At 44.8% G+C, this 27,741-nt stretch overlaps 1 protein-coding gene across 1 annotated transcript; it reads right to left on the minus strand.

The window, feature by feature from the left end:
- Positions 1-27,741, minus strand: kcnj3a (potassium inwardly rectifying channel subfamily J member 3a). The gene is made up of 3 exons (XM_086123929.1): positions 26,313-27,741; positions 23,860-24,076; positions 1-4,071 (listed from the first exon to the last, which is right to left on the minus strand). Exons 1-3 carry the CDS (start codon positions 26,991-26,993, stop codon positions 3,482-3,484), a joined length of 1,488 nt encoding a protein of 495 aa, XP_085980055.1. The 5' UTR covers positions 26,994-27,741; the 3' UTR covers positions 1-3,481.

The following is a 27,741-nucleotide window of genomic DNA, read 5'->3' on the forward strand; positions in this document are numbered from 1 at the left end:
CAATTCTGTTAGATCTTTATTCCTGAAGAGACTGGGTATCATACAATGTTTGGAATGCATTGAGAGAGAACCGAAACGTGGTGAGAGGCATTCAGTCGACAATGACAATGGGGGGGCTGCGGCTTGATCAAAATGAGACGTTTTGTTTTATTGCTTTCATCAAGGTGAACACAGCCCGAGCTGTGTAACTCGTGTGTGTGACCAATGACCATGAAGATCAACTGGTGTTCAGTTGGGTAGAACTGCTCGGTACTGATCCACCGACTCTCTTAGAAAGTCTATGACAGAATGCCCTTGTTTATCGAAAGCCCTTTCAGGATTTATTCCATACACACTTAAAACTGTAACCCAAGTTTAGTGAAATAAGTAACCCAGCATTGGGTACAAAGCCAATGCTGGGTTATTTATGTAATTTGACCCAGCACGTTCGGTCAAGACTTTGATTCAACAAAGCGGGTACAAATATTAAGCTACAAGAAAAAAGGGTTAGCAGGTTGTCAACGTGTCTGCGGTTAAAAATAATACAGCACTAGAAGATACAAATAATGCTAGACCAGGTTTGGCTCCTCTGCTCGGCCAAATCCAGCCGTCAACCCGATCTGCTGGGTCAAAAGAATGAACCCAACCTTGGGGAAAAGTAACCCAATCAAAATCCATAACTACCCAGCAAATGAGTTAGGAAAGGAACCCACGTTTTTTTAGTGTGTATCCTCTAGATCCAGCTTAAGGTCTACAGCACTAGTATGCTCTTTGGGTTCTATTTTCATGACCAGCACAAATGTGGCACAGTGTTCATCTGCGCCATTTTTTGAACTCCCTTCCATGGCTGTATGACAATGCTGCACCCTAATTGGCATACTTGTAGGGCAACTACATGACTAGTGATGCAAAAATGTACTTGTTTACATCTACACACCTCTACTACCGCGAGTGTCACTAGTAGTCGTGGCACGCAGTTTTGCTTCACTCCTACTGTAGTTGTCCTACTCGTACATTAAGTTATCAAATAAATGTCCAAATGGGTTTTATGGAAAGTCAAATTGTTTTCCTAGTGGTGACAAATATGGTACTAATACACGGACTTGATGTCAAGGATATTGAGTAAAAGAAGTGTTTAGGTCCGTGTACTAGCATCCACTTTGTCCTCGCTAGCGAGATAGCTCCGTGAACTGGTTGAATAATTGTGTCTTACTATGGGAGTAAACATTTTTCAAGTATCAAGTATCAAATCAACTTGATTGTCAAATGTGCTACATGCGCAACACACAGCACAGATGAAATGTCTCTCCTCAGGAGAGAGAGGAGCCGCCGCGGGTGCCCTCAAAAGAACAGTTCACATAAAATGACAAATTTCCACCACGGGTTACAGTTGAATTGTCAAAACTGGCACTTGAACGGCATCCTAGTACACAGACCTTAAGCTGGCTATGAGGACGAATGCTGAAACGGCTTCCCATATGTAAATGCTAACTCATTCCAGATGGATGGGATGGAGTGATTGCATTGTGCTTCTCAAGTACAGCGACAGACCCTTTGAAATGAAATTTTGACTTTAATAAGCATGTGGAAATTGCGTCGCTGTTTCATCCGGGGACATGAGATGCAGTGTAAAAGGCAGTCGTCGTTTGACAAAATGTTCCGTGTTGGCGCAACGAACAGAGTCATTAAAAATGGCGCGTGGCAAAGCAGCACGCCGATGAAAAGAGCAAAGGAACACCGTGAAGGAACATAAAGATGGAAACAAGGTAATATAGTTAAGGCATATTAAAACATTTTTGTCTATTACCTTTTGTCTAGTCAGTAAGAGGAGCATGCAGTCAACAGAACATTGCCACAACTTTACATTGAACAACAAAAGCAAGAAACTCAAGGAACAAATGGTATGTGCCGCCCGTCGCCACAAACCTACGTAGAATCATATTTCATGTTGGTTTGAAATCTTATGGCTTTGTGCAATATTCCACTCTTGGTAAATTCACGAATGAACTTATTGTTTTTTTTCATATATAAACATTTCATGCCAGGAATTATTGAGATTCGGTTCTACATGCGCTGTTTTCTTACATGCCTGATTGTGCTAATTGTACACCGTCCTAAAAAAAAAAAAAAAAAAAAAAAAAGTCTGAGGTCTCTCTTCATTGCTTGTACGTACATGTCACACAGCCGGGGACAGATGTGCTTGACGCCATCCAATCTGTGCATCATTTGTCGTTTTCAGTTTTCATTTTGAAGTAGAAATTAAGAAAAATAAAATAAAGGGGAAAAGAGACTTTTTTTTTTAATCTCCCCAAAAAAATAAGACTTTTCACAATTTTAAATCTAGGCTCAGATCAAAAATACACAAATGAAAAACGGGCCACATGACTCAGTTTGGTAGCTAGAATGAATAAAGACATTTTAGCTTGTTAACCGCCACGTTCCATCCATCCATATGAGAACCTTCAATACGCGCAGCTGTCGTCATGGGAACATCAAGCTGCTTGGAGATGGTCTTATGGCCTTCAACATGCTTGTCTATACGTTTCTTTCGAATCTCCTGAGAAAGCTCTCCTTAGCTTCCTCTTGTTTCGTGGTTAGTGCGGTACACACCAGGTCACGAAGCAGTGAAGTGATTACATGTCACCCTGTAAAAAGACAGACTGATTGATTGATTGATTATAAGTTGGAAGACACCTGTAGTGCTAATTAGAACAATGGTCCCCACCCACCGGTCCGCGAACCGGTACCGGGCCGCAGAGACAGACCTGAGAGCTGTGAGCAAATGAACTCCGTCAGACTTGATGTGGGAAATATGCGCGACTCTAGCCAATCAGAGTCCCCTCCCCCCCCCCACCCCCGCTTCTAACCTTGGTGCGCTCATTATATACGTCTCATTTGACAGATTGTGTTGGTTAACAAGCTATCGTATCTTTGCTCATAATCATTTGCAAAATTTGAGGTCATGTAAATATAAACAATTCAATATTAAAATCAAATTTGGTCCGGTGACCGAATTTTACATTTCTGATCCAAGCCTGAAAATGAATTGTGAAAACTCAAAGGGTATTCCATCCCCCTGTTTGATCAAAGGTCTTCAGTCTTTTGCATTCACTCTTTCCATTTTCAATTGGCAATCATAAAATCAAAAAACAAACAAAATGTTATACCATCTTTATCTATTAAAGCACCACTGTGTAAAAATCAAATGAAACCTGTGACCCCTTTTTATGTTTTCCTATTTTTTTCTTTTTCTTTTTTTTTTTTTTTTTATCCGAGCCTATAATTGAAAAATGAAAATTGAAAGCTCATTTTCGGGTCGAGTCACAGTTTGATTAAAAAAACAAACAAAACAATAAGAAGTCCCTTTTTCGATTGCCAACTGAGAATGGTCAGAAGGAATTACACACAGATTATATCTGTGCACATATTGTACATGAGTAAAATGTCAATTCATAAATCGGGAATAGTACAAGGGAAGTCAAAAGACGGGTGATTGGCTTCTTTATGTAAAACGATCGGAATTCATCTTTCTGAGTTTGGGCGGCAGGTGTCCGTCCATCCGGCCTCCCCCGGCCAGTCGCTGCAGTTTGGGGGGTAAGTCCGCCACCGACTTGCTGATGGGCTCTGTGCTTATTTTGGAGGCCTTCCCGCCGTGCTTATCGTCGGACACGCCGGGCACGGAGCTGATTCGCTGCAGCTTCATGGGCAGGTCTCCGAAACTGTAAGTCATCTCCGAGGTGGTGGAGCTCATCCTCAGCAGCTTTTTAGGGAGGCCGTCCCGCCCCGTGATCTTCTGCAGCTTGGTGGGCAGCTTGGTGGTGCTGTCATTGTCCTCCAGGGTCTCCAGGCAGTCCAGGGAGCTGTTCTTTTCGCCGCTGTTGCACAGAGACGGCGCCATGAGAGGCGAGGACAGGAGCAGGGCCTCCTCCTGCTCCTTCACGCTGTACGGCGGCGTGGGCACCTCGAAGGTGGCGTGGAACTGGGAGTAGTCCACCTTGAAGAACCCGTCCTCCAAGGAGATGACTGGGAAGAAACGGTGTCCCCACAGAACCTCGTCCTCGGTGTAGGACGTCCTCGCTTGGCACGTCATCCCTGTCGAGTGGCACAAACGCAAGATGAGATGATGTCATATTAGCTCCAGAAATTGACTCGAGCACAGGGGTGTCAAAAAGCGTTTTTGGCAATGGCCACATTGTTGTGATGGTTTCACTCTTGAGGGACTGTGAAACCGTACATAGCGATATATCGATAAGTATATGCGTGCATCCAGGACGTTAGCAATGGCCGAAAAATGATCTGCCGTTGTGTATCCCAGGAGATGATTAAACACAGCGGTGCTTTAATCGCAGGCTTGGCACTCTCCCATTGCAATCCACTATTTTGTTTTGTGGCAGCTTTTTTTTTTTCTGAGAAAAAAAACAAAAAAACGAGCTCTATGACCAAAAAATAAATAAATACATAATCGAGCTCTATGACATCACAGACACAGCTGCCAAAATAAAAGCTTATAATTAATTGCCACTTTTTAAACCGGATGTTTATGAGCAACTGCAGAGTGACTCATAAAAAGGACACTTCAACCTGAAAATTAGTGCGAGGTAGATGCTCCATTCTACTCCATGCACTTGTCATATATGACAGACGCAATTTGTCCTCGAGAATGCTCCGTTTATGGAGCAAATTTCATTATAGTGTGGAGAGGGACATTTATGGACTGATTTTTTTTCCACACACGACTGATCATGCTACTAAAGTGATCCTTGCCAGTAAGTTGACGCTACACTGCGAGGGTTTGAACAACCTCCATTTTCTTTTGTAGGGGAACATCCTGTATTTAACAATGTGCTTTTATTCTGGCATTTGTGTTTGAATCCCCCCCCCCCCCCCCGTGATGTGTTGCCAATCAAGCAACACAATGTCCAAAGTGAAAATGTTCCAGCGGAAATAAAAGTGAGACCGGATCAGCCGCATGTTATTTGCCGCTAAGTCAAATGACAGCTCATCACCATTATTGAGTGGCTGCCATTACAACCCCTCGCATTACATCTTTTACCACTTTGCCCGCGGCAGAGCTCGGAGACATTTCGCCGCCTATTTATTTCATTAACGTGAGTGAGCTTTCAAATAATCGATAATTGAGTTTGCGTCGAAAAAAAAAGATTAAATCGGCTCTTATCAGTCCAAAGAGCCTTCCTCTTTTGCATTACGGAATGGCTGCGGGGCACCAGTGTCAAGGTTTGTTGAAATCCATTAGGAAATTGGTGACTGTGCCACCTTATGAGCAGAGATTTTAATTACCGACTTAAAGCGGAGGTCGCAGCTAGCGTCCAAAGTGAGATGAGGATGTCATGATGGAAAGTGGAGGCATGCGCGCCTGATTCCCAAGGGTCGTGAAAGAATTCAGATTCTGTACAACCATGTGCCGCAATGGATCTAATGGGGGGGAGCTAATAAGAAATACAGCCGCGGTTGGGAGTAAAGCGGGCTGGCGAACGGGGAGTCGCCGTGAGCCTCTAAACTGCGCACAAGTCGACACAAGTTGGATCGCTGGATCGCCGCGGACTCGCCCAAGCGCGCCCACAAAATGAAAATAACAAGCTTCGGAGTCCAAACAGATGAAACCAATATGAGCCCGAGGCAAAAGGTTGCCACGGTAATACACAAAGATAACGCTGGATCCAGCATCAATTAATAATCTTCTGTTGCACTTGCAGTTGGAGTTGTTTGTAAGGCTTGGCGACGAAGCGCAACAATTTCTCCAGGAGAAACACAGCGGAGGCTTCCCCAGGGGGGTGCCGCAATGAAATTGTAGAAATGAACTTTACAAATGTAATTTATCATTAGCAGAAGTCTACTCCGTTCTCCTAAACACACACACACGCACATCCACACACACACACGTGTGTTTCTTAATGATAAAAACAACACTATAATGCTTGATTAAATAGGAGGGAAAGAGTGAAACAGTTTTCGCCACATTTTTTGCTACACTTCAATGGACATTGTGTTCCTCCACATGGTATGCGTGCCTGGGCCACCTTGGGGAAATATAAACTGGGAATCTAGAAAAACATGGAGTCGATAATAATGCTTCAGTAAGCGGCACTTATATTAGCCATTCTTCGTGGAGGATAAATAATACATTTCAGTGAGTATTGTTTTATCATCTGGTTCCATGTGTGGCTCCAACATTAGTGTTCAAATATTCATACTTGATGAGTTACAACACCATGACACCGATACTATTCGTTTGCCCATCTATGGCATTTTTGTTAGCGTTAAGCTAAACACACAGCTTGCAATTCTCTTTGTTTCCATTTAATTTGTGAATAAACTTCAACTAGGGGTGGCGATAAATAGCTTGAAGCCTCTTTAGTATTGTCTGCTATCTGCCGATCTGCTACTTGTTGTCAAAGGTGCTACATTTTTTGCTAGCAAATTAAAAAAAAAAAACATTGTCCAAATGACAACCCGTGCCGAAAAAATCTCAGCACCGTTATATCTAAAATTAGAGAAATTCACTAAGTGCAATTACATACAGTGTTGAGAATAATAAAGTCATAATAAGGGCAGTGGACGCCCAAACATTTGGACTTCGCTGCATTTTCCCCTCGTCTGCAGCCACCAGCAGAAAGAAAAACCCACTAACGCGAGCTGTCTAATCATGGTGAAAAGGGACAATGGTACAACCCTTAATCAGAGTTATTAATATACTCTCAATTGTTGTGGGTTGTTCAAGGATTGACACCTGGGCCGCGGCAGTAATTAAATAGGCGTTTGTGTCATCCGTATTTAATTGTGTTGCTAAAGAGCAGCTGCTCGGCATCACACTCTCCCACAAACGGCGGCAACGAGGCATCCAGCGCAACTAGATTTGTACGTAACGCACAACAATATGCGCGAAGCAGAAGATACTCGACATCATGACATAAAAGACAAAAAAAAAACGTGGCATCGAGTGGTTCTTTTGTGTCTCAGACCTAAAAATAGGAATTCAGACAAAAGACAAAAACCCACAACTGTGTGTATTTCTTATTATGGGCAGCGCCTTACGTAACTCCAAGAAGCCACGCTTGCCTGAGACTCTGTGTTTCTATGGAAACCAACTATAGGAATCTGTGTTTTCCAAAGTCATGAGCCGCCTCGCTGCTTGTTGAAAAGTCGCGCTGACACGTTGAACAAAAATCAAGGCTCTGTTATAAAGATGAGCTTTGGCCTGCACGGTACAAATATTCACTGTTACAGGTCTTTGGAATTAGACATGACAGTGGATAAGAACGTGCGTGGTCGATTATTTGAAACCATTCTCTATCGATACCATTTGAGAGGCAATTAAGAATAGCGAATGGACGAGACACCTGGAGGAACTATTTCCAAGTCAACCGTGAAAAAGGAATGCTTTTATCAACTTTCAATGAGATTTCCACATTTTTTGCTTTGGTTTTACTCAACTACAATAGCGCCTCCAGAAACGCAGTTCCCTACACACGACGGTCAAGTTTGTGGTCTCAATCAGAACCCTCAGACAGACAATTCCCCAGCCCTCCTGTGTTCAGGCAGGTTTTGTCGATTTCCGCAGATTTCTGGACAGTTTCGCATTGGTTTCACTCACCTACCGGTACGGAGGTTCCTCCAGGAAGGCAGTTCCATATATAATAGGATCATCTGACGCTGTCCTGCCTGCGGCCCAAACCCGCACGACCAACATCACCCGGGTGGACATTCGAGTGCATCTTCTGAGCAAAAATCCCGGATAATCAGTTTGGTGGCCACCACCCTCTTTTTTTGGGATCCCACATTGAGAGGTGGCATCCATTACATTACCCCCTGAGAACCTCTCTCCTAAAGCGGGTCATGCTACCAGCAAAGGAAATTGACTTGAAGGAAACTGAAGGAGGGAGCAGATACAACGAAAACAGCAGAGGCCCCAGAATTGAACCCTGTGGAACACCACATGACAGTGAGGCAGTTCGTGACTTAAAGCAACCAAAGCTCGTCTTAAAACTCATTTTTATTGTTTGGCTTTTGACTCAGCGTGAGACTTGATTTTTTTTTAGTTTTACTGTTCTTGTCTTTTACCGGCGTGGCCCTGCCCAAGGCTGGTACTTACGCAATTTATGCCACCCAAGTTTAGAACCCAGTGCACCAAACGATGAGCTTGTCCTCGTTGGCTGCATGCAAAGTCCCAACACAGAAGGGCCAGAATTTAAACCCAGAAGCTCTCATTTGTGAGCTAGACGTGCTAGCTTTGAAGGCTTGGGAAACGTCTGTGTAGTGCTGGCGGGTAAAGATGTTCGCATTTTCAGTTGTAGAAATGAACGGACTCTACACACAACTTGTTGACTGTGTTTTCTAATGACAAAAATGAATGTCTTTGGAATGACCACATTGCGACAAAGACTAAATTCAAATCAAATCACAGCAATCATGGTTTGAAAAGACGAATCTGCCGGCGTTAGCTTGCGTCATCTTATTTACGTCTTCGTGTGCTGCTTGTCTTTTCCCTATATGACAACAAATTAAATACTTTTGAACAGTTTAGTTTGAACAGCCGGTGGTAAAAGCAATCGGAATACATCAACGGGTGGGTGGGCCTCCATAATGACAATGCCACATTTTTTTTCTTTTTTACGTGACTATTTCAGACATTTCACAAAGTACATTTGAAGAGTCATAATTACCCTCCTCATATTTCAGGCAATAAAAGAGAATCCGTGCACAGCCACCTTTAGTCCGGGGGCTCATAAACAGCAGGAAATGACAACGGTTGGAGAAAAGGTGTCGGAGGGAAGCTGCGGGGAAGAAAACATCATTGGATTCTGACGGAGCCATTGCTCAAGCGGCCCATGCAGAGGAGAGAATTGTGTCAGTGCGGATCCATTACGCTTCATCTCTCGGTAAATGGTCATGTGTTCGCCTCGCCTGTGTGACTATGTATAAGACAATACTATTACGTTTCAATCCGGGGTGGCCCGTCTCAAAAATGAGCCCCATAATGAGAGATACTCTCTGGGGGGGGTTTTTCCACTGCGGACAAATCTGCTGTGTTCACCCACCAATACTCCAACCGAGCACCTCCATTACGCAGAAGAACCTTAAAGGTTGAATACAATCAGTTCGGGGATTCGAAACATGCTATTTCTTTGGCAATACAATCCAAACTAACCCCACTAATGAAGCATAACATCAACATCCGCTTGTAAAGTACAGCCGCCCTGCCCCCGCTATCGTGGGGTACAGGGATTGGGCCGGCCTGCAAATAGCGAAAATTCTGGGAGATTGACGCCCACTGAAATGCACTTGGAAATGCATTTTACAAAGCCCCCCAAATTCTTTCAAAAAAACACTGATACAAATCCTGTGTGTGTGTGTGTGTGTTTATATATTATTTATTTATTTATTTATTTAATGTTGGCCACAGATCATTGGCTGGCCAGTTCCTTTTGTACGGCACCCTCCGAGGTTCAAAAAGTGTGCCTCATTGTGAAATAATTTGATTTGCTGAGTGGGGTATGAATATTGTCACAAACTGAAGTGCAGGGAAGCAGCGAGGCAAGCAATGAAAGAATCTGAAAAATAACGTTGACGTACTGTTGTTCGGTAGGATACAGCGCGTCGCAAATAGCAATTTGTAATATTGACTACATTGTCTTTTTACCATTTGTGTTCAAAAATCCGTTCCTTAAAACAGAATAACATTATGAATAGATTCCATTCCTTAGCCTGGTTATGGCGTTTCCCGTTCTGTGTTAGCATTAAGGTCGCAGACTTCAAGTTATGCTCAAATTAATGCAAAAATAAATAAATTGCCAAAACAAAAGGCACAAGTGTATGAAAATAACCGACCGAATCAACTGCCATACTGTAATGTCGGTTGAATTTAATTGAGATTTGGAGGTGTGTAAAAAAAAATCTGGCCATTATTCATTTTTATTACAACGATATAAAGCCCCGTCAAACTAATGCTATCTTTTTTCATCAATAAACATTTTTTAATCATATTGCAACAATCACACCCTATTCAGCATTCGGCTGCCACACGTTTCGTCCGTTAAGTAGCTTCACTCCAGCAAGTGATTGCCCTGCTTGTACACAGAACTGTGCAATTTGTCAATGTCTTTGTGTGGCGGTCCTACCACATGTTTAAAAAAAAAAAAAAAGACCCACTGTGCAAGATCGCTTCCTAACACCAGTGGTCAGTGTGGAGTGGCTTCACTTGATGATTATGCTTAGTGATATTCTGTTGACCAGGTGGCCACAAACTAGCTAATGTAAATTTCTGGTTTCCGGGTAGAATCCCCACGAATGAGGTTTTGGGGGGGGGGGGGGGGGGGGGGGTTGCTCATCATACCAATGTTAGCGAGTCCAATCTGACTACTCCAAGTCAATGTGACTTCCAAAGCTATTCGTGTATCTCTCCAGTAATGAGGATGTTCAGGCTTTGCGCTAATTTGAAGGAACGCAGATTCTCCTCGCTCGATTTCTGGCTTTCGACTCGCTTCGCATTTTAGGCAAATACCGTAGCTCAAGAGCGCTGGGGGAGAGAAGAAAAGGCTTTCAGGGGGTCTGTCAAAGTTGAAGTTCAGCCGGCAGTTGAGCGCTCTCGTTTGGATTAACCGTGTGACAGCACTAACAGCATTAAAATAATCCTCTGCTGAGTTTTTTTTTTTAAGTGCATTTTGGGAAAAAATAAAGACGACTTTCAGCGGTGTGAGGGAATGAGCATTCATATTTCATGGATAGAATACCATTTTTGCTGATCTAGTGACTTGAAGCATTTATTTAGGCCACTGGTGTCTGTTGGAATCAAAGCGATACATTAGGTGAGAGGTCTATTTGTATGCATTTGTAGAATATTAACAGATTTTAAGTGGCACATGATGTGGAACGTATACTTTTGAAGTAATAGAATACAAATAATTGTGACGGTTCAAGTAGCCAGCGGTGGCTTTTTGTTAGCGTTATTCATCCGCAGTCCGGACGCAGAGGGATGAAACACAAAAAAATAATTTGATAAAAGCACATCATTTTAGTGATGCTGAAAGGGTTTGAATAGCGAAAAAAAATCACCTAAATGTCGACACCAAAAATTGAATTTGTTCAACCCAACGATAATGGAAAATCAATGTTGAATTGACTACAAGCAAATCAGACTTTTTATTTTAACCGCTCGTTGAGAGATGAAAGAAAATATGAACTGAAAAATAATGACATCATCGATGAGTCAAAGTCAAATAGACTTTCATTATCTCTTTCCAGTGTTGACCAAAAAGAAAAATACCTGAAATTGTTCAACACGTCGTGAGAAGAAATCAATGCCAAATATACACTGAATAATCGACGTTGAAGCTATCATCACCTGAGCGGTGATTACAACAAAATTTGAATTTGTCAACCCCTTCAGAAAATATTTACTTTTAAAAATATATATATATAAAAAAAAAATCCTGAATTTGTTCAACCAATAGTAAAGAAAAATTAATGGAAGCATTCACCAACAAAATATCACTGACATCGATTAATTGACATTGAAAAAAATCGGAAGACCACGGAAAACATTCCTCATCTTCATTCCATTCATCCGTGCATTTTCTGTCGCGCTTGGCCTCATTAGCGTCGACCGTTCACACTCACATTCGCACTTCAAGACAACCGAAAGTCTCGAGTGAACCCAACATGCGTGTGTTTTCTCCCCCGTACGCGCTACATCCTCATAGCATCGCAAACTGGCAAGATGGCCCCGCCCCCAAAGCCATCTCTGTTTTAGGCTCCTGATAAATGCACTTTTTTCCCCCCCTAATCGTGCGCAGCTTCTGTGGCCTAATAGAGTGAGGCAGGCGCAGAGTCAGCACAGTGACAGCAAAGATAAAATGGCTTCTTTGTAGGGGGGGAGGGGGGGGGTGCTGCCGCTGCAATCGAAAAGCACTGAACTCAGCCAGCCTTGATCGTGGTTGAAAAAGAAAGAAAGAAAATAAAACCTGAGTGGTTTTCACCGAGTCATCCTATCGTCAAGGCTCTTATCCGCTTTGTAGAATCTGGAGGATGATATTCATTTCGGTACAAGGCTCAATCATATTCCCGGCCGCGGACAATCGGCAGGCAATCTCGTGTCAATCTTGGAGATGTTACTTTGATCCGTCAGACGCCGCGTGGAAATTGGGCTTGGTTGTGGAAAAAAAAAAAGTCTTAAAAGGATTGCGGCATCTGAGAGTTCTTTATTCTATTTCGAGAAGAGCTCACCAAGTACCTCTTGGATGCACTCCCCCTGTCTGTTCCGATCTCGCTCTATCTTACACGCAGTCACTCTCTCTCGCACATACAAACACGCGCTCACTCACCGGTGCCGTGCTGTCAGCAGAGTCCCTTGACAAGCTTCTTTTAGTCATGGCGGAGGATTGTGTATTATGTGTTCCAAAAAAAAAAAAAAAAAAAAAAAAAAAAGTCTCAGTCAGAAATTAACAAATCAAGAATAGGTAGGCCTCACATGACGAGGATTTTGGAACTGATCGTGATCAGTGAGTTAAGAAAAGAATGCTGACCAATCACTTATATTTCCAATCAATCAAACGTTTTGAGTTAATGCACAATCTGCGTCCAACTGACACCCACTGAAACATCAGAACACACAAACACCCTAAAAAAAAAAAAAAAACCCGACCAAAAAACTTTTTTTTTTTTTGCAAGTGGCAAGTCATCAAATTAGCAACTTCAGTCGACTCGATTCCAAGTCATGTGACCCGAGTCCCCCACCTCTGGTGTTAAAGGAGCGGCTGGAATGTTCAAGAATTGGATTTGTGAGGTCTGACGGTGTTTCAAAATGACATCAATCCATTCATTGTGCAAAAGACGAGAAAACGCCAATTGATCCTTAAATGGTGTCGCTGATTAAGCGAAATGGTAAAAGTGTCGAAGAATGCGACGCCATCGCCGAGCCAATCTTGTTTTAATGGTGAGATGATTGAATCATATTTCAAAGTCAAATTCAATAGAACCCCATTTCTAGCTCAGTACAGCAACTGTTTCTATGGTGACCAAGCTGTATATTAAAAAAAAAAAAAAGGCAGCAGCATATCCAGAAACATTCCATTGCTTATTTCACTGTATGAATTTGCCAGGGTGGAGGTAAGTCCCTTGCGCCGTTGAAATTGTGTCCAAGTGTGCGATCTTTTCGCAAAAGTGGCTTACAGTAGTTGGCAGCTCGGAGCTTTTATTGCTTCTGCACATCGGAGGCTGAGCTGAGCAAAAGGAAAATGAGTGCGTGTGTGTGTGTTTGGGGGATGGGGGTGATGGGAGGAAAAAGCAGAGGAAGTGCACCGAGGGGGGTGGCGGGGGGGGGGGGGGGGGGCCTGGATGCCGAGGAGGCTCGAGTGGGCGAAAGAGCGGAAGGTGATATGAGCGGAGACTGCCAGCCATCCTCGCGCAAGGTGGGGAGCCGGGCAGGGAACGAGGAGCATATGGCCCGAGGCCATTAACACACGAGGCGCAAGTGCAAGTCCGCAACGGAGGCCACCCGTTACGGCCTCGGATGCCACCGCATCCAAACTACCCATCCGTCTATTTTCTGGACCGCTTGTCCTCCTGAGCGAAGGCGGGGGAGCTGGAGTCTGTCCCAGCTGACTTTGGGCAAGAGGCGGGGTATTCACCTTCAACAGAGAGAGCCCTCATAAAAGAAAATAATAATAATAATAATGCACCCACATGCATTCATATTACGAGCAGCGTAGCTCTTTGCAATTCCTCTCTCTCATTCTCTCTCTCCCTCCTTCTTCCTCTCTCCCCAATTGGCTGGCAACCTGTTGAAGGTGTCCCCCGCCTACTGCCCGAAGACAGCTGGGATAGGCTCCAGCACCCCTCGCCACCCTTGTGAGGATCAAGCGGATCGGAAAATGGATGGGGAGGGAGAGAGAGAGAGAGAGCCATCGTTAGAATCTGTCTTCAGTCAATCATGCTTGATTCTGACACTCAACATGAACCATAATCATAACATTCACACCATAGCAAGTACACAACAGAGCCAAGAAGTCATTGTTCATCATACCACCCACAGTCACGGAAGAAATTAAGAAATAAAATGCAATCGACCAATCTTGCCCGACACAATCATAACACAAGCAAAACAAAATGTTTTGAATTTGTTTTTGAACTGAGTAAATCACTTGCTGAGTTCAAAAACAAATTCAAAAAAATAGTACAAACAACCTACATCAATCAGAGTTAAAATGATAAATTCTAAACATTAAATATAATGATAAATCTGAACTAAGTTGATAAATAGAGAAAGGTATTGAAATATCCATTATGAATACAAGAGAAAATTGACACAAGAGTGCCAGGGTGTGGATTTATATAATCCCGATACAAACCAAAAGTTGTAAAAATATCACGGTTAAGGGTAAAGTATGAGCCTTAATGGAGACTTCTTTCTTCTTACTTTTTTTTCTTTTCTGATTGATATAAAAATGATTTATTAGATATAAACACATAACGGGGTAGGACTAGATCAGTTTTTTACTTCTTCCTACTCCCTTGAACATAATAACTGTGTTGAATGAAGACTGATTTCTTTCTTTTTACTATTTTATCTACCTTATTTTCTGTCAAATTATTACTGTATATGTTTTATGTTCAATAAACAACAACAAAAAAAAACACGCCTCGGAGCAATGTTTCGAATCGTGAAGACTGAAGAATGTCCACGCGTTCGACCACCGCTCGCTGAGGTGTTGTGTCTGGTGATGACCCTGACCACTCCTACTTATTAACCTTTGCACCAAATTGATCCATCAGATATCATCCAGCAGGAGGAGCCTATCGAAATATATAAATACATTCATAGTGAAAGCAATATTTACATCGAAGCAATATTATTTGTGGTTTTCTGCACGAAAGGGTGCCGAGTTTTATTTTACGAAAATGGCTCCTTCCTTCACGACGCTATTAATCAACAATCAATCATAATAATCATTTTGGATTCATCGGTTGTCAATTCCGGTCTGTGATTGGTTAACCCCGGCATTCCGAGGTGCTTCCCACGTCCTTCTCGAAAGTCTAATTATGATCTGATAAATGAGCACAAGGAAGAGTCGAGTTTGATGTGCTAAGCCTCAGGAGATATCCAAAGAAAAGGCATAAACAAGTCCAGACACCGAGAATCGGAGTGACGAGAATAGAACGGGAAAATCCCCGAGGAGCGTCTTTGCCGGAGCGCAACAGATTCACGTGGCTTTGTGTTTGGGCCTCGCCATTGATTCACCGGCACTTCAGGGACGGTGGCAGCTCAACCAATCAATGATGCCTGTGGCCAGCACCGCCCGAGCATCACGAGCTCGCCAACAAGCCAGCCTGCCAATATTATCACGTTAACACAACACGCGGCGCTTCGCCCCGAGTGCCCGTAACGGCGAGCTCTCTCTTTGTTTTGCTGATACGAAGCGACGGAGGCGACTCGTAGCCTGAAGAAACGACACGCTCGGCCACTGGTTTCATCACGCAGGTTCATCTCGGGTGTGCCCCCCCCTGCGGCTCGTCTGCTGGTGATTTATTGCCATCCGGCAAAGGGGTAAAGGGGCTTGACAAATCCCTCAAGACACAATTAACGTGCTCCCCACTCGGGAAGCCGGCGGAGTTCATCTCAAAGGGATAATGAAGCCGGGACGTCTGGTGGCCGATTCGTGGAGTTCGCACTGACACGTCGACGCACACGTGCACTGTTGGTGTAATGATCAGATTCTAAGCTTTATGCAAGAAAGTAAAATATCCATCCATCCGTTTTGTGATCCGCTTCTCCTCACAAGGGTGGCGGGGAGTGCTGGAGCCTATCCCAGCTGTCTTCGGGCCATAGGCGGGGGACACCCTGAACCGCTTGCCAGCCAATCGCGGGGCACACGGAGACGAACAACCATCTGCGCTCACGCTCACACCAAAGGACAATTTGGAGTGTTCAATCTGCATGTTTTTAAAATGTGGGAGGAAACCGGAGTACCCGGAGAAAACCCACGCAGGCCCGGGGGAGAACATGCAAACTCCACACAGGGAGGCCGAGCCGGGATCAAACCCACGACCTCTAGTAGTCAACGCTGCTAACCACTGGATCACTGTGCCTACACTGCAAGACTTCATGAACACAATTGCCGTCATGTGGAACAATTTGAACATGCATCACGGCAGTTTTAATGAAAAGTAAAAAAAAAAAAAAAGCCTGGAATTGGATCTCTTCAGATCGCAAGCAGGCCTCTTCAAACGTGGGTAAAAATCTCATCTATATGCAGCATACACAACGCATAAATTGGATTGGACACCCCATCGATGAAAGCGAGACATCATCGAAATAAGTGAAATGGATTCACCCGCGTCCGCCCAGACAACGCAAATAAACACGCTCTAAAACACTCGCTGTAAATCTCGACCATCAATGTCACCGTCAAGTGAAAATAAATAATTTGACACATCCAGAGGTTATCAATTTTCAAGTCCTCATTTGGAACACGGGTGCCTACCCCAGCTGACTTTGAGCGAGAATTTGGCGTACACCCTGGACTAGTATCCAGCCAATCACAGGACACGCCGAGCCAAACGAGCATTCACATTCATATCCTCCACCCATGGATGAATTCGAGTCGTCAATGAACCTAACATGGATGGATTTAGAATGTAGGCGGAAGCCGAAGCACTCGAAAACCCACGCCAGCGTAGGGAGACCAAACCTCTCAGCTGTGCTGCAGACATGCTAACCGCTAGCTCGCTACGCTACATGAGGAAATTCAGCCTAGACCGCCTTCGGTCGCCGGTCGCGGCCCTCGGACGAGCGAAGGCCCGGCAGGCTCGGAACGAAACGGACGCAGACTAATTACGGGCAGACTTGTCAAGTGCCCAGCGAATCTGCCTCACCGTTCTGCCACAGACACTCACGCTGAGTGCTTGTTTCAGGCGCTCCGGCGTCCTCTTATGCAGACGCTTCACTTCAGAGCATCACTGAGGTTCAAGCTTCAAGTTTTCTCTTTCATGGGCTTCCTCGGGAGAAATTTGTCTTGGAGCGAAGGATAGCTGCGTATATGCGGATATACACAGGGGTACATCAAGATAACAAATAAGCAACACTTCAACAATACATTAGCGCAAGAACGCTTAGCGTTGCATTTGCAGTTCACACCTCACACGATCGGATGTTAATTAACTTCATTGAGTGAAGTCCACCGAAAATTTTCGGTATCCAAAAGTGTGTTTTCGGTTTCGGTCTGAGAGACTCTAGTCAGCGGGATCAACAGGACATCGTGATAAGGCAAATGGGGGTCGATGGGTTGCTGAACCGGGCGAGCAAGCCAAGTGGTGCCTGCGGTTTACGAAAACGAACAAAATGGCAAACTGACAACAGAAACACATTCGTTAACAAAATAAAATTAAAACGAGTATTTTTTGAAAAACGCTAAGAAACTGAAGCTACATTCGACATTTCTAAAACTAACTGTAATTGTAGTGAAAATGTCTTTTATTTTGTCACTGGCAAAGAATTTCAGACATGATCATTGGGGGTTTATTTTAAATGTATTTCTTTCGCTATTACCGAGCGGTCGTACAGAAGAAGTGAGACCAAACAGTCGCTGGAGAATCGTAGATTACTGTATTCATTACAGAATACTTGACTCGTTCCCCCCCCCCTACAGTCCACAAATGCACCATACGTCAAAAAAATTAAAACTAATACTAAAACTAATAAAAACGAAACCTAAACGAAGCAAAGTAATAATAACTAATAAAAACTAACAAGACCCCTCTGAAATCTAAAAGTAATTGGATATTTTAAAAAAAAGTTAAAACAACAACAACAACAACAAAAAACGATAAACCAATTATAACCACGGTGAAATGAGCCCAGATCCAAAATTCCCCAGCCAGCCAATGGCAGGGCATGAATCCAGAACAGATTATTTCAATTTCCGATATTTGCCATGAGGGAGAATAAAAATAAAAAAAATGTCAAAGTTGAACAAATACGTCTTGCCGGAACAAATTGCGTCCAACTGTGGCGGTTCCACTGTAATCTCGGGAATCCTCTGCAGTCAATCAGCCGAGAGTATGAAATCGAGTTGAAGAGTCACCTAGCGGGTTGAAATTGCGTCTCCGAGTCGTCACCCCGAGCGCATCCGATTTGGACGGCAAACGACTCTTGTGCGGTTATTACTTCCCCTCTGAAGTCACTTTAACCCTTCGGGACTGGTAGCTCGCCGTTTATTACGGGTCATTTTGTCCAGGCAGTCACAGTTGAATTCATTGCGGAAAAAAATCTAAAAAAAATTTAAAATACGCATGCAGCCGCGGGTACAAGCACTTTGAGCCCTAATTGAACCTATTAGGCCTTCCGTACAAAGGAAAGCAATCCATTTTCATTTCAATTACATGTGCTGATAATAACGGCGTGGATCGGGCTCTGCTCATCAACCGCAATAAATGTTTCCAATTCATTACGCCGCCTGATTTCTTGGAAAAAAAAAAAAAAAAAGCTGCATGCAACAATTACTCTTAATGCCATATTTCAAGCTTCATTTTCACAACGACAAAACAAGCGAAAGGTAAGACGGTACAATTAGAGGGCCGCGTTATTTTGCGCCAGCGGCACAAAACAGGTCATTATTTTTTATTTAACCTGAATTGCGGACGCCCTTTTAAATGCCTGCAATATTGTTTCGAGATTCGGCGGCAGCGGCACCTACGCCGAGCTCCTTTCCCGGTGTATAATTAGCAGCGTCGATAGCTGGCATTATTTCCACAAACTGCTTTCTCACACATGAATAAACATGACCAGTTGATCCAGTCTCTGTTGCTCGCCACCCACATTCGCTTTACAATCGGCAGATGGGCTATTTTTCTCTCTCTCGGACCAGGAAGAGGGGGGCCCGCAACAATAACAACATGGAACGCAGAGGAAGACAATGCGCTTGTTTGTTAGTTCGTTTTTTGATTATTTTTTTTTTTAATCTTTTGTCCTCACAAAACTCTACGACAGAGTTGTCAAAGTCATTTTTTGTCGCGGGCCACTTTGGAGCTCCGACTTCCCTCTGAGGGCCGTTACCAAGATGAAATCAAATGAATGTTTCATCATTTCACCGCATGTACACAACAACAAACGGATGATCAGTTTTGAAATCACTCAAGTCAACTGTTTTGTTTGTTGAATTCGATTTTAGGTTTCTTTTCTTACCAAGCAGAGACCGTTTCGGCTGTCACTTCAGCCCTCTTCCTTGTGACCTGTCTTAAAAACAGCTATTTGTTTGTTGTTTGATTATTTAAGTGAGTGTAAATGGGCAGGGGGGAATCACAAAATCACAAAATGATTGCCACAAAAAATGAGGAGGCGGGCCACATCTGGCCCCCGGGCCTTGACTTTGACACCTGTGCCCCACTAGTTAATATCCGGCACTTTACTAGAAGGACGAGCAGTGCAGGGCTGAACGATTTCAGATGTATTTTTTTTTTTCAGCATTTCAAGCGCACCTTTTTTTCACTCCGCTTTAACGACACGGGGACATGGGAACTGGCTCCATAACAGTGGCTGCGCCGCTGCTCACAGGCGGCCGTCTTTCTGTTAAAAGCGAGCGAGGAGAGGAAAAAAGAAAACAAAACACCATGTTGCCTTTATGAGCCGTAATAAGATCATTAATCACATGGCGCTCTCTGCCAGGGATTTTACATTTAGATAAGCTAAACACGCTGCATCGGGGCATATTGCTGTCTTTCTACCAGTAGGCCAAAAAAAAAAAAAAAAAGAAAAGAAAAAAATCAGATCCGGACTATTATCTTCTCGTGTTTTCATTTTTAAACAGATGACACAACATGTATGGTATTGTATTGACCGCGACATGAACAACGTTTCTAAAAGGGACGCGATCAGTTTGTTTGGTGCGCTCGGCAAATCATCGAAAGGTGTCGTAGCAACTGCACGATGATTGATCGGTTTACAACGTAGATATCTTTACACATCTCACATACCCTCGGCGTGAAAAGTTAGCATTGCTGTTAACAGACCACTTATGATTATTATTATTATTATTATGGTGACTCGGGTCAATTAGTGGAGCCCAGAATTCAAAGCAAACAGGGTGAAGCCACACTTGGCTGTTATGCTGCATGCCAGCGGACTAGACTGCAAAGAGAAGTGAAGTCAGCCCACACGTATAAATGCTTCTAAATCCCAAATTATGCTCCTCCCCCCACCCCTTCATGCCTTTGATGAAAAGATTTTGAAGCATTTTAAAATCACTTTCAATGTCTTTTAATTCTTATCAATAGCTCAGTTTTCCTTCCATACTTTATTTTTTTAATACGTTAAACAGCTAAGGTGTTTGAATGCGGTCAATCTTGGTTAGTTTCGTAATTTTGATGAGCTATTTTGGTTTTCTCTGCTTAGCTTTCGAATGTCTTCGGCTGTTTTGTTGGTGAAAAACGTCTAGTTGTTGTGTGTTTGGGTGTGTGAAGCACATTGAGTTGCCTCTTGCCTGAAAAGTGCCATACGTAGTAAATAAGGCTGCCTTACCTTGCCTATTAAATCAGAATTGCTACTGCAATGTTATTGGTACATTACTGGTACTCCTACTTATAAAAATGCGCTGATACTACATATTGATGCAACCTGTATTGATTGTCAGTATAACTCTTTCATGAACAAATAATTTGTATACTGTATCTTTGAATTGTGTGACCTTTCGCTGATTTTTTTTTTGAGACAGCTCCTGTATTGAATCTCATTAGATTGTTCCGGTAGATGCTTTATTGATCCTGTTGCAAATTGTGCGTGTTGTGTCAGACAGACATTGCCTATCGCGTGTTATCTTTCGTCAAGCGCCATCGTGACCGCAAAAGCAACACGCTGTGGGGTTTCAACCGATGTCGCTCGTGTTCGCTAATGTCTCTTGTGTAGTCACCGTCTTCTTTTTAATCGAAGGGACCCACGTTTTTTTTTTCCTCAGCGCCGCATCCGTTGCGACGCCGAGCCGATAGACCCCGAGCGCGACAACGCGAAAACATTCATCATCATCTGGCGGCGGCGCAAAGACTAAACAAAGCAAAAGACGACCGAGCCGCTGCTGGCGTCGTTCCAGGAGCGAACCTACACGTCTCATTTGGAGAGCGCATGAAGTTGTGATCAAAAGCACCTTGGGCTGCGACTCCCGAGGAAGAGAGGAGGAAGAGCTTGGGGAGTTCTTATACAATGCAGAGGTTGGGGGGGGGGGATTCAAGTAGAACAATCCTACACAGTCAATATCTTGTTGCAAAGGTGCAAAAGTTCTTTTCGAGTGAGCAAAGGTATTGGAACGGCTAATGTTAAATTGACGACATGAACACGGTTTAATTTTTGGTGCCGTTAACACTGACCTGCAAAAACTGCATCGAGCCTGTGACAAATTGACATCAGCAGACTGTTCATTTTGAAATGCTTTTCCAGGCCTTTACTGCAGCCTCTCTCAGTTGTAGTTTGTTTCTGGGTGGGGGGTCCTTCAGTCCCCTCTTCAGGAGGTGGAAAGCAACTGCTTCCTATTTGTGATGATATCCATGATGGACGAGCAATTAAATGTGGTCTGCCCTCTAGTGGTGAATCCTGTTATTACAACTTAAAATGATACTTCAGGCAACATGTTTATAATTTCCCTCAGATAAACTCTGAGAATAGCTTTCTTGAAAAACTTTTTTTTTTAAATCAAGGGTCACTGACAAACCCTTGACACTGTCGAGCGACAAGAGAGAAGAGCGCGTTGAATCCATACGTGAAAAAAAAAAAACAGGACAGATCAGGTGGGTTGGACGACGTCCTCGGCGACTCCTCGCTCACAAACACCATACTTCACATCCATATTAGATGTTGTTACACCCCTATTGTGCCGCAATCACGCCGGTGGGTGATTTCCCCCCTTTCAGTCAGCTCCTCCTCAAGCGCGTCGCCACGGCGCTATCTTAACAAAGCAATTTAATTGCGCCGTCTCATATTTGTCTGCTTTATTACACAAATCCCGTTATCATTGACATATTATAGGAATGGAACAAGCTAAGTTTAGGTGCAGTGCTGCAATCTTGCATACTCAAGGAGAGGTTGCCATGGAAACAGAGTCGCATTGGCCAGAAATGAAAGCAATCCGAGGATTTAGACTTTTCACTGTACATCAATTTTTTAACTCGGGATTGTTTCTCCGTCGGCCCGCTTTTCGTCCGCCGCCGCCGTCAAGACTCGTCCGGCCGTACGGAAGCATCGAGGAGGTAAACAAGTGAGCGTAATGGGCCCTAAAATAAGCAATCCGAGTACAAGCTGGGACTGCGAGGCCCGTATCGGTCTGTGCCAAGTCCTCTGACACTGTAAATCTGTAAGGCGACATCTGCGACCGTCCAAATGTGCGTTCAAATCGTCGGCTCCGTCCATGTCACTCATTTTGACAAATGTAGAACATTTGACAAAATTTGCATGACATTCACTGCGGTGCCTTGAGAGTGCCCCAACGCCCAAAAAAATAATAATTGCGCCATCATTTGGACTTTTTTTGACTTGCGAGCCCTGTATGGTGGTCAAATGAACTCACTTGAAATAAGGAGCGGCTTGGCAGATCACGATACACCCCCCAAAAAAAAAAAAAATAAATAAATAAAAGAAAAATGTCCAATGAGTGCACACTTTGCAGTTATCGTGGAAAATCCAGTTCAGGTGGAGCGGGAATCCATTGTGTATCGTTATCTAAACTAAAACGATGGAAGCAGGAGGTGGACCGCGAGTCATCTGTCCCACACACGGGCAGACATGTTGGCAGTGAGCCCGACTTCAGCCAACCCGTGACAGTTCCCGCTCCAGCCTGTCAGTCTTCAGGCTCAAATTTTCCCACCGTGCCACACGCGTGCACGTAGAAGGTGCAAATAAAGGAGGTCTCGCGCCGCCTCGAGTGCTAATGAAAGTGCATTAACTTACTACGAACACATTCCATTAGGAGCTGAAAGGCTAATTTCCATTTTAGAAAGTCGGCTGCCACCGATCTCGCCGTATGCCGATCGCTTTGGAGGAATTCCCTCACACTTTACCGACTGTGTCAAACACGCAGTGAGTTGAAAGGAACCGTACTTGAGGCACTACTCGTCATGCAAAACGGAAATCCCCAATTCCAAAGAGGCTACAGAAGGCAATTCATTACCCCCCCCCCCACCTCCCCTGTGAGAATAGCCACCGTGGAGTATCTCGCTGGATGAGCAGAAGAAGCGCAGAACAGACAAATTGCCCAAAGTGTTTGAAAGCAGAGCTCATAATTGTACACTCCGGGTGGGAATCGCATTTTACAATCTTGTATGATCAACATTGGCTCACTCTGATTTGGACCCAGCTTGGCTATTTCACCCATTTTCGGTTACTTTGAACCCAGGAGACTGCAGCTCGCATGGACACAATCATGAACCCATGTTACATAAACGTCTGTATTAAACTTTCCAAACATTTTCTCATCCTACGAGACTCATAACTGTACAAATGTCTGTCTATCCATACTGTGCCGCGGGAGACGCGATATATTGCGATATTGATGTTTCCTTCCCGAGTGTACATCGACACCGAGCTCCATTTCATCATCACCCAGTAGTGTTAAAATACATAGGTTGCGAATTACGTGACATGAAATCCAAATCGACCATCCGTGACGCAGAAACGCTAACTGCTACTATTACCGGCGACGGTATGCCACAGATGCCAGAATCAATACGATGCAATCAAGGGTTCGATAAGAAGCCCATTTGGCCGTCAGTTGGTAAAACGATGAAAAAGATCTATACTGTTCCTCTCTCACCTCCACAAATAGGTGCCGTAGCATTTCGGGCAAGCCAAAGCAAATACCGCCGCGGGCAGGCTTGACTGGGCGTACTCACCCGTGGTCTCCACGATGCCCTCCAGTATCACCACAATTTCAAACTGCTCCGTTTGCATGGACCTCTGCGAGAGGTCGTAGAAGGGGCTTTTGGTGTCAATCACGTGGCAGATGGTGAGCGGCGACACCAGAAAGAGCTGGTCTGCACCCGTGCTAAAGCCGACGTCCAGCTCCAACTGGTCCAGGGGAAGGAACTCGCCTTCGGGGGTCTGCCGAGACTGAGGGTGACGAGACAAGGAAACATTTAAAACATTTTCGGAGAGTGTATCGGATGGATGGATGTGGGTGGATGGATTTATGGTTGATCGAATTTGGATGGGTGAATGGATGTATTTGGATGGATGGATGGGTGGATGGATGTTTGGAAGATTGAATTTGGATGGATGGATGGATAAATGGGTGAGTTTCAGTGGATGTATGGATGGATGGATGGATGGGCAGATGGATGTATGGATGATTGAATTTAGGTGGTTGAATGGATGGATGGATGGATGGATGGAAGATTGAATTTGGATGGATGGATTTGGGTGGATGGATGGATAAATGGGTGAGTTTCAGTGGATGGATGGATGGATGGGCAGATGGATGTATGGATGATTGAATTTAGGTGGTTGAATGGATGGATGGATGGATGTATGGAAGATTGAATTTGGATGGATGGATTTGGGTGGATGGATGGATAAATGGGTGAGTTTCAGTGGATGGATGGATGGGCAGATGGATGTATGGATGATTGAATTTAGGTGGTTGAATGGATGGATGGATGGATGTATGGAAGATTGAATTTGGATGGATGGATTTGGGTGGATGGATGGATAAATGGGTGAGTTTCAGTGGATGGATGGATGGGCAGATGGATGTATGGATGATTGAATTTAGATGGTTGAATGGATGGATGGTTGGACAAGTTTCGGTGGATGGTTGGATGGATGGGCAGATGGATGTATGGATGATTGAATTTGGGTAGTTGAATGGATGGATGGATGGATTGCACATTTGGCAAAATGCAACCATTTTCAAATTGCAGCGGCTCCTACTATTCGCGGAAAATAGGAACTGGTACGGCCCATGAACAGCAAAAAAATAAATAAATCGGCAATATCTATCGATCCATCGATCGATAGATCTCGATATACACATGATAGCTGATTGGTTGACACGTCCACCTCAGGCCTCGCAGTGCAGACTGTCCCATCCCGGCTCCGGGCCTTCCTGTGTGGAGTTTGCATGTTCTCCCCGGGCCCGCGTGGGTTTTCTCCGGGTAGTCCGGTTTCCTCCCACATTCCAAAAACATGCTTGGCAGGCTGATTGAACACTCCCAAATTGTCCCTGGGTGTGAGTGTGAGCGCGGATGTTTGTTTGTCTGTGTGTATCCTACAATTGGCTGGCAACCAGTTCAGGGCGTACCCCGCCGACTGCCCGAAGATTGTTCGGAGAGGCTCCAGCATGCCCGCGACCCTCGTGAGAATAAGCGGCTAAAAGAATAATAATAATAATAATAATAACCTGCCTAATAGCGGGACCGCGACCCCGGAACCCACGACACAGGGGGGTTGACTGGATTTGTCCCACAGGACCTGTCCTGCCCGTTTCATTTACTTCAATCTAAGATGTAAAGGCTTGTCAATACTTTCATGTTTGCAAGACAGACATGATTAAATCAATTGGAATTTGCATGACATCTGGTCGACTTCACGTTGAAATAACTCAAGGCAATCTTGTTGCGAGCGGTCGTCACGTGGCGACAAGCGCAAGCGGAAAACTTGACAAGTGTACCGTTTGCAGTCGCAATGTCGCTTGTGTCACAGTGGCCGGCTGGTCAGCACATCCGCCTCACGGTTGGGAGGGTTGCAGGTTCAAATCTATTGTCTGGTTTTGCTGTGTTGAGTTTGCATGTTCTCCCACTGCCTGTTTGGATTTTCTGCTCGTTTCCTCCCACAGTTTAAAAAAATAAAAAGATTGCCGACATGGTAGGTTAGGTGAAGACGCTGCACTGTCTGTAGGCGTGAATTTGACCCTGCTAACTTTGAATTGACCTTGTATTGCCCCCGAATAAATTACATTTAGTTTCATTCAACCTTCGTAATTTAGTAATAATAGAATTGGTTAAGGTTTCAAGAAAACCATTTCATTATGTGGAAATGTCTATTTTCTTGAAATCTTCATTGAAAGAGGGGATTTTTTTTTTCAGATTTTTTTTTGCAAAATGACGCTGCAGATATTTGAAAGGCTCGTGGATTGGACGAATGCAGTGGCGGACATCTCGAGTGTCCGTTTTATCGTGTCAAAATTGAATGAGAGCAATGTACATATGCAATCTGTGAAAAAAAAAAAAGCAAAGTCATAGCAGCCGCGGCGAGAAGGTATTTGCGCTTTCTGACTGCTTACTTTCCCACTCGCGGCATCCGGTGCGAGACCGGGGCCGTTGATCCAAAACTCGGACGACTTACTTACTTTGAGCAGTTTGCAGCGGATCTGCGCGGAGACCATATGGCTGTTGCGCAGGTTCCCCACGCGGAACATGAGCGTGAGTTTCCCGTCGCGCATGGAGATGGCCGCGTGCTCGCTGAACATGAGCGTCTCGGCCCTCTTCTTGGGCTGGGACATCTTAATGAACATGCAGCCGATGAGGAAGGCGTCCACGATGGAGCCCAGGATGGACTGGAAGAGGAAGAGGATGATGCCCTCGGGGCACTTGTCCGTGATGTAGCGGTAGCCGTAGCCGATGGTGGCCTCGGTCTCGATGAAGAAGAGGAAGGCCGAGGGAAAGTTGTACACGTTGGCCACGCACGGCGTGTACTTGTCGTTGTGCGCCTTGTTCAGGTCGCCGCGGATGTAGGCGATGAACCACCACATGGACGCCATGAAGAGCCAGGCCACCGTGTAGGTGAGGATGAAGATGAAGAGGTTCCAGCGCCATTTCAGATCCACCAGGGTGGTGAACAGGTCCGAGAGGTATCTGCTGGTCTCGCCCCCGAGGTTGCCGTGCTGGACGTTGCAGCGGCCGTTCTTGTCCACGAAGCGCTGACGCTTGCGCTTCTTCTCCGCCGGCGCCTGGTTGCCGAAGCCAGAGCCGCTGGATGAGGTGGTCACTACCTGGTAATCGTCCCCGAATTTCTTTCGGAGTGCAGACATACTACGGAAGAAAACAAGATGCAGTGAGAATATAATCACGGCGGCGAGAAGACGAGTGCAAATAAAAGTCCGGCTGCTGTGAGTTGCCGCCGCCTCCTCTCTTCCTCCTCCTCCTCCTCCTCCTCCAGTGTCCGTGCGCAAAGACGAAAATAAAATAAAAGCAGAGAAAGAAAAAAAGTGCGCTGCCTCGCTTGCCTTCTGCTCACACCGTCCTCTTTCTCCACGCACGACTCCCGCTGCGCCCCACAGCCATGAAATAATCAGCAGGGCGCGTGGACTTGCACAAGCCAGCCGAGGGAAGCCATACGAGGCACCAAATGGAGAGATGGGGGAGGTGGGAGGTGGGGTGGGGTGGGGTGGGGGGGGGACAACAAAATTACGCACGACGGGCTAAGGTGTCCACTTTTTGTGGCTTCCTCATCACAGGACAGAACTTGCTGAATCGCAAATAGCTCCAAATCCGCCTCCGCGCGCTTCCCGCACCGCGTAATGAGCTCGATTTCCAGGCTTGGGGCGAAAGGCTCGGCGCGCGCTCGCTGCCGCGGGCTTCAAGCTCTCTCGTCCCCTCCCCGCAGTCCTGCTTTGGAGCGGACAGCTGGAAACATGTATCCAAATGCTCGCTGCCACTTTTTCCCTCGTCCGCCCTCTCAAGCAAACGCCGAGTGGACCCTCGCGATCTCCGTCCTCCTTCTCTGCTGCTTCTTTTCCATCTGACTTCTCGGCGAGCCGTTCCTGCGCATTCGCACGC

This window comes from Hippocampus guttulatus, chromosome 11 (assembly GCF_054856545.1).
Source record: "Hippocampus guttulatus isolate MCC_2025c chromosome 11, RoL_Hgut_1.0, whole genome shotgun sequence".
Lineage (NCBI taxonomy): Eukaryota > Metazoa > Chordata > Actinopteri > Syngnathiformes > Syngnathidae > Hippocampus > Hippocampus guttulatus.